The sequence below is a fragment of the Lactuca sativa genome, chromosome 5 (genome assembly GCF_002870075.4).
Source record: "Lactuca sativa cultivar Salinas chromosome 5, Lsat_Salinas_v11, whole genome shotgun sequence".
Classification (NCBI taxonomy): domain Eukaryota; kingdom Viridiplantae; phylum Streptophyta; class Magnoliopsida; order Asterales; family Asteraceae; genus Lactuca; species Lactuca sativa.
The window spans coordinates 245,728,403-245,735,905 of NC_056627.2; the positions used below are offsets into that span (position 1 = coordinate 245,728,403).

General features: G+C 32.0%; 2 protein-coding genes across 2 annotated transcripts; one reads left to right on the forward strand and one right to left on the reverse strand.

The window, feature by feature from the left end:
* Nucleotides 1–1,615: 1,615 nt before the first annotated feature.
* LOC111908716 (uncharacterized) lies at nt 1,616–2,044 on the forward strand. Its single transcript, XM_023904519.2, has one exon. It carries the CDS (start codon nt 1,651–1,653, stop codon nt 1,915–1,917), a length of 267 nt encoding a protein of 88 aa, XP_023760287.1. The 5' UTR covers nt 1,616–1,650; the 3' UTR covers nt 1,918–2,044.
* Nucleotides 2,045–4,199: 2,155 nt separating this feature from the next.
* Nucleotides 4,200–7,205, reverse strand: LOC111908717 (uncharacterized). The gene is made up of 10 exons (XM_023904520.3): nt 6,938–7,205; nt 6,739–6,819; nt 6,625–6,646; nt 6,227–6,309; nt 5,403–5,435; nt 5,175–5,253; nt 5,019–5,071; nt 4,769–4,829; nt 4,526–4,608; nt 4,200–4,411 (listed from the first exon to the last, which is right to left on the reverse strand). Exons 1-10 carry the CDS (start codon nt 6,953–6,955, stop codon nt 4,322–4,324), a joined length of 603 nt encoding a protein of 200 aa, XP_023760288.1. The 5' UTR covers nt 6,956–7,205; the 3' UTR covers nt 4,200–4,321.
* Between the last annotated feature and the right edge of the window lie 298 nt (nt 7,206–7,503).

A 7,503-nucleotide genomic window follows, 5' to 3' on the forward strand; every position in this document is an offset into this window, starting at 1 on the left:
AAACGAATGCACATGTGTTTTCCAAGATAACATATTTCCTTAAACTATGCTAATCATTACCTTAATATATACAAAAACATAGTTTTTTCGTTTTTTTTTTAATTTTTATAAGCTATTTTTATCAAAAAATGATTTTAAATATACCAAAATTCATGACTTTTTATTCTCTACAAATAGACATCCATATTGATATAGTTTTAAGATAAAATAAAAAATTTATTTTTTTTATATTTTCAGCTATCGTTATTCATAAGTGAATAATGATGTATCATGATTTATTACAGTACATTCGTTATTCACTTATGAATAAAAAATATGATTTTTTTTTTTCAATTTAAGTATCATTCATATATGAATATAGCATATAATAAACATAGTATATTCATATTTTAATATTGGACGATGAATTCACTTGTGAATATTAACATAGTATATTCACTTGTGAATATTAGATGGTATATTCACTTATGAGTATTAAATTATATTTCATATGTGAATATTACATAGTATTACATGGTATATCACATGTGAATATTACAGAGTATATTCATTTGTGAATATTAGATGATATATTCATTTATGAATATTTGAAGGTATTTTGACAAATATATATAATTTTTATATGTTATTTACATATGAATAACATACATACTTGCATATTTGTTTTGTGTTTTTAATAATGATATACTGATTCAAGTGAGAAAAACATATTCATATGTGAATATAACGTGGTAATTTAGTTTATGCATTTCATCAAACAGTTGGAGTGCAAACAAGTTAACTATTTTTAAAATGTTAAAAACATCAAGTTATCAATTCCAAATCATCATATACTTCCGATTTCGACTTCAGATGCGACATCCTATCTCTGATCGATTTCTCAATTTGATTTTGATTTCCGAAAATCCGATTGGGAACCTGTGAGTACCGATTCTAAGTCCCTCAATGTCGACTGTGACTGCGAGTCCAGAACTCCGATTCCAATTTCATGAACAGCGAAGAAATTCCGGTTTAGTTGAAGAAATCTTGATGATTATTGAAGGTTGGAGGAAAAATTTTGATGATGAATGAACAGTTATCGAATTCTCTATAGTTACGTATTTTAGATTGAAGGTTATTACGATATTTACAAGTTTGTCACCGTGTCTTTTATGCTTAGATTAAATGAGTGGCTGAGAATGATTCCCCCATTTCAACCTTTTTTATTTTCTCAATATATATATATATATATATATATATATATATATATATATATATATATATATATATATATATATATATATATATATATATATATATATATATATCAAATAACATAATATCCTCATTTTTATCTAAAGTAAATATACATATATACATATATATGCATTGTATATTTGTATGTTATTTAATTTATCCACTTGCAAACTTTCACCGACGTTGACGAATCAAACTAACAATTTGTTAAGCATCAAAGATATTAAACAATATGAAGATAAAGATCAAGATCCCAGCACCCAATTGCAAGACACATAAGGGCTGAGCACGTGTAATATATTCCTGCCACGTAACCACCACGTGGCAAATAAGGGTTCATTATCCCTTACAACTCCAACTATAATTAAACACTACTGGCAAGAACGGCAAAAAAGTAAGAAGGTAGAAGTCAACATGTCAGGAGCCCAAGGAACTCTGCCGCCGGGAAGCACGACGGCGACAACATACCATTCTGTGCCGGGAGGAGAGAACCAGAGTCGAATGGATATTCACTCCAAAGAGGACGAGGGTAAGGTTCAGATTGACAAACTACAAGACAAGGTGGAAGATTGCGCCGGACGTGGTGGCCCCATTTTCGGTGATGCAGTGTCAGCCACCGTTGAAGCTCAAGAACAAGGCCGTCCAGACAAGCCAGACCCTGGCGTTACCGGCACCGGATAGATTACTATTTACTACTACTTATCTGAATAAACTGCAGTCTTTTGCGTAGTCTATGTTGGTGTTCAGGTTTTTAGTGTTTGACAGCTGTATGTAAAAGTTTACATGAATGGACGTTTAGATTTTTGGACCTTTGCATATAACGGGTATACCGTATACGTAATGTTAAATGTGTATATACATTTGCATGTCTGTACGTATTCTGATTGATAATTATGTATACATGCAGTATACGTATTTTCTAGTTTGGACAAATGATATCTAATTGATTAATTGCGGCTATTTCCATTTTCCGTTATCAATTTCTTAGAAAGTGATCGGCCTGGAGAGTGGAGAAAACCTTATTATTGCCAAACGTCAATATGTCCAAACATGAAGGTCAAGAAAAAATTAACTTCCTAATATACTCCAAAAATGTTTTTTATCTAAAACTAACGAACCTGCGCTTACAAAATATAATAATATATTTGAAATTCTTATAAATATATATTTTTTTAAAGATATCAATTAACATTCTTATATAATAAGTCTTATCATTTTTATATATGGAAGTTCAGTTATTTTTTATTTTTTAATTTAGATAGAAAAATCGTATTAGAAGGATCTAGAAAGAGTACGGGAGTATTTGGCCTTTATCAAGGCGATAAAAGAAAAGGTGGATTTCTTTGAAAGTTTCGGTTTCAACAAGACTTTTAATCCATCTCTTTACCTAGGAAATCTTAGACTTAGAGCTACATCTAAGAAAATGGTCAATCAAAGTTGACTCTGCTCATTTTATAAGCGAAATGGAGAAAAAATCCGACAAATGTATGAAGAGATGAGTGATTTTGTGTACTTTGCGGTTTTTGCTAGATCCTATCCTACCATGAAGTCAAGATTATTATAATATATTTTTCAAAGAAATGATTGGTTATAAAGATGATAAATTGTCAAATTGACCAGACTTGAAAACACTTCAAATACTTCATTCGGTGATAAAGGTTGAGAAAAAATTTAAGATATACTTGGAAAAATACGAAAACGGGTGGGTCTTTCTCAACAATAAAGTTCTTAACAAGTGGTTGATTATGATGATAATAACGACTTTCTTGGCAACTTCCTTAATGCGGAATGTGATAATTCGGACGCGATGAACAATAAATTAAAAATTATCTGAAAGAACCGCCAGTAAAGTACAACAAAAATGTTGATATCTTTGATTGATGGAAACTTAATGGGTTACGGTTCCCAATAGTTGCTGGAATGGCAAAAGGTATTGACTTTTTTTAAGATTCATACTAAAAGGGTGGACGGAATCGTTCCCGTCTAACCTGCTGAAGCCGCTGAAACCGCCAAACCAAAGGTGGAGGGGGTCGTGATCTTGCTGAACCTGGATCCCTCTCAACTCGGCTTCCCCATTTTCCTTCTTTGCTTCCAACCTCCAGAGGTTTATTGAACCTGCAAACCCTTCTCTTTCTTTCTTGCTCTCCTCCCGCAGATCTCTCTCATCCTCCCTGGTCAACCCCGCCATTGCTAAAACCGTTGTGATACCGTCCACCCTAACATTATAACATTTGGGGGATACAAATCTCAACCTCAAATTGCTAAAGGTATCGACTTCTTTTTTTAATATTTCATATTTCTTTAATTAATGTTGTTTCACTTTATACATTTTGGGGATACAAATCTCAATCATAGCATATGAGTCCACATTTAGCACTACCCATATAGTTTTAACCGACTACCGTACTAACTTGTCAACGATGATAGTGCAAGCTTTGTTGTATACCCAAAATTAGGTTAGAAAGAGTACAAATTTTATAATAGAAAACCTAGGTGACATCTTAAATGACAATGGTGTAGCTTTTGGTAATTTTATTTTAATTCTTGTTTTATTATGATACTATTTTTACATTTTATTAAATGCTAATAACTTTTTTGTTTTGTGCTTTATAATTTATATAGAGATTAAAGAAGCTTTAAACAAAGTTGATGACTAGGCGATGGGAAGAAGGCATTGGAGAAATAAATGATAATTACTTTTGTTGAAACTTGAATTGTATTAAACTATTAGGATTTGTTGCGTTGTATTAAACTATTTAGATTGGTTGAATTGTATCAAACTATGACTTTTTGTAGTATGTTGCTATTTGAAGTTATCAGGGGAAAACATCCAATGAGGAAACGGATTGCATAGATTAATGTGAATAGATGGCAAGGTTGAAGTTATGCTTTGAAGCTGCTTAGTAAGTTTATGAAAAAAAATAAAAATAATAAAGAATATTGGCATTTGGCAAAGATGCATGTAGGGAACATGTTCTGGTGCTTTGTATAAGGCATAAGATGAGCAATACAATATACAACTTACAGATCAACTTGTTGATGCAGTTGTGATTAAGAACTTAAAACAGGTATAGTCAGTCTTGTTTTACTTTTTGGAAGAACCAAAACCTCCAAATCCCATCATAGCTGCAACATCGGGGTCCACCTCGATTTCCTCCTCTACTGCCTTCTCTTTCTGTTCAACAAAAAAAAAACACAACACATCCTTCCTGCATTACTATTTACTATTATCTTTTTATTATATAACTTTATTAAGTGAGGCCACAAATGTTGGTGAAAATTATATTACCTTCTTTTCCTTTTTCCTTTCTCGCCTTTGACGCTTCTTTTCCTCCTCTTCTTGCTGTTGTTTTAAGATCCGGTCATCAAGATCTGTTTTTTATAGAACAACATCAGCTACCAAGTATTCACCAAATGGGTCTAGGGAGGGTATTTACGTCTTTTACACTGACTGAATCCATCCCTATCCCTTTCTTTCATCACCTTTTCTCATTTACATTTGTTACTAAATCATGATCCAATTTATTCATACCTTGCTCAGTGAAGGTTCCAGGATCTTTTCGCTTCTTCAGGTTTTCAAATCGCTGCTGTACCTGTGTTTTTCCAATAAATAATGTGCCTCAAAAACACATATTTTCCTAAAAATTTTACATTTCCAACAATTTGGTGAATCAAGTTATCAAGGAACCTAATAAGCTACCTGAAACTGCTTCAATTATATATATGCAAGTTTCCCTTTTAAATATTTGCTCAAGTATTTTTATGTTAGGCTGGATTTGTACCTGTTCAAGAGATGCACGTTCTACACGCATAGACATTCCCAAGGCTCTTTGATCTGTAGCAAAATAACAATACAAATATATAAATAAAAAGAAAGTAAATCATGAATTATAAATAATAATAATAATAATATCTTTACATATGAATTAACTACTTACGTTTCTTCCCATTGATATGGTCCAAATAGTTTGCAGAGTCTTTCACTACACATTCACAAACAGAGCAGAAGTATCCAGCCTACATTGAATCAATTAAATCTTAGCATACCCATCAATTTTCATCATACTTTGAACTCTAGAACCATTTTATTAGAATTCAATTTTCGTCAATTCAACACAAAAAAGGGTAACAGAATGCATGATTGATTATAAAGTTTACAAATTTACCTGCTGGCTAAGGGGTGCAATTGGAGTGACAACCTATCAAAGAAGAGAGGCATGAAGGAGTCAGAATAAAATGTTCAGTAAGAACCAAAAAAAATTCTATTATAACTTATAACAAGCTTCATTAAAGCATAAAAATCAGGAGTGACCACAACTTTAAAGGTGAGAGTTTGAAGGGATTTAATCTTGTCACATGGAATAAATGCACATGTATACTATATACAAATACGTACATAGATATGTGTGAGGATATAAATGTGTCAAGAAAAGTGGATAAAAACAATGAAAAAAGAGAACACAAGTTCTTGAATCACCACACAGATAAATGGTGGTGTGACGCCTTGTTGTAAAGCTGGAATACACAGCAATATTGGTCTACTCCAACACATCAAAAAGTGAGGTTTAAATTATGTCTGTTGGTTGTCAATTCATTCTTTTCTACACTAGTTGCTTAAATTAATGTAGTTCTTGTTTCCTGCTGTTGGTGGGCCCCCATATTCTTAACAAAGAGCATACAAGCTAAAGTTCATAAAACAATCAATCCTAAAATAACAAAGTAACACTAGCTCTTATTTCATATCCATGATATTTTAATCCATATGTTTTTCCTTTGGAAGGGACATGAACAGTACACATATTGCTCTTACTTATTAAAGGCCATAAACTTGTAAGATCAAAGATACAAAAAGTCAAAAACACACTTAAGTATCATTATTTAAATCTTGGGTGCCTCATTAATTCAGAACCACGATTTCTGGATGACTCACAAACCACCCACTTATAAATATAATTATATATTTATATGGGCAAAAACTGAAAGGGCTAACCTGAGTCTTCCCCAAGCGAGAGTTGAGGTCCACTTCATAATCTCTATGCTTCAAGGGTTTCCTTTGCACTGGAGGACCTTTTGCTGCAATCAAAGTTTGATTGAATCTTCTCAAAAATCTTGATTAGACAAAAATAGTTTGTATGCATGCATAGACCAATATGGAAGACACTAAGATAGTTAGGTTGCAATGTGCAAAACAAGAATGTGGGAAAGGGGAGGATTTTTCTTTTCAGATCCAAAACTGAAAACGAACAAAATATACACAAACACGCCAGCTTTATGTTTTATCTCATAATAGAACTCTCTTCTTAATCAAGTTTAATAAGCCATAAAGCGATCAAACGTATGTATTCTTTCTGGGAGAACAGGTGAGAGAAAATGAACTCTTTTACTTACATTTAGAACGGCCTTCCAACTCCTGAATTACAAATGAAGAAAACAAACCATCAGAAGAAATCAAAATGGAAATGCGCAAAAGCTAACAAAATCAGCAAGCACCGAATTGAGAACCTTTTCTTCACGCTCACGAGCGCGTTGCAGATACTCTTCTTTGTCGAATTTCCTTCTGAAAGTGTTGTCAACTCCAGCAGTCTACATACAGTGATTGAAACTATTGTTAAAACAAACCAAACAATAGAATAAACTAATCCAATCTGTGATTTGCAAGCCCTGACAGATTCTGATTAAATGAAGGGAGGGGGAAGCTTACATTGTTGGGCTGAGCCATTGCTTGGAATTAATTAGGGCTTAACGAACCAGGTGGTATTTCTCAGTCAATTAAAATCGACACTGGATGTAAATTGGTGCTGAAATCTTGGATTATGGCTGGATGTTACTTATTACGCACGAGAGAAGAGGACGGAGAAGGTTTTTATTCAATTTGGGGCTAAACTTAAAACCCTAATTCTATTTCCGATAGATCGGATGAACACCGATACCCCCGAACGTAATTTCGACTTGACTCACGAAAGTTTGAAAATTAAATTAATTTATTGACAAAATTGCATAAATGGTTCTATTGTTGTTAAAAATACATGGTTTTAATTCAAAAACTAAATCGTCCTTGGTTGCAGAGAAATATCTATAAATATGTATTTTTTTAAATATAAAATAATTTTATTGTTAAATTTATATAATAATTCGTATATTAAATTGATATAATATATTGATTATTTTAAATTATATGATAATATATATATATATATATATATATATATATATATATATATATATATTTATTATAACTACATAATCTTAATCGTTTGAATGACTTCT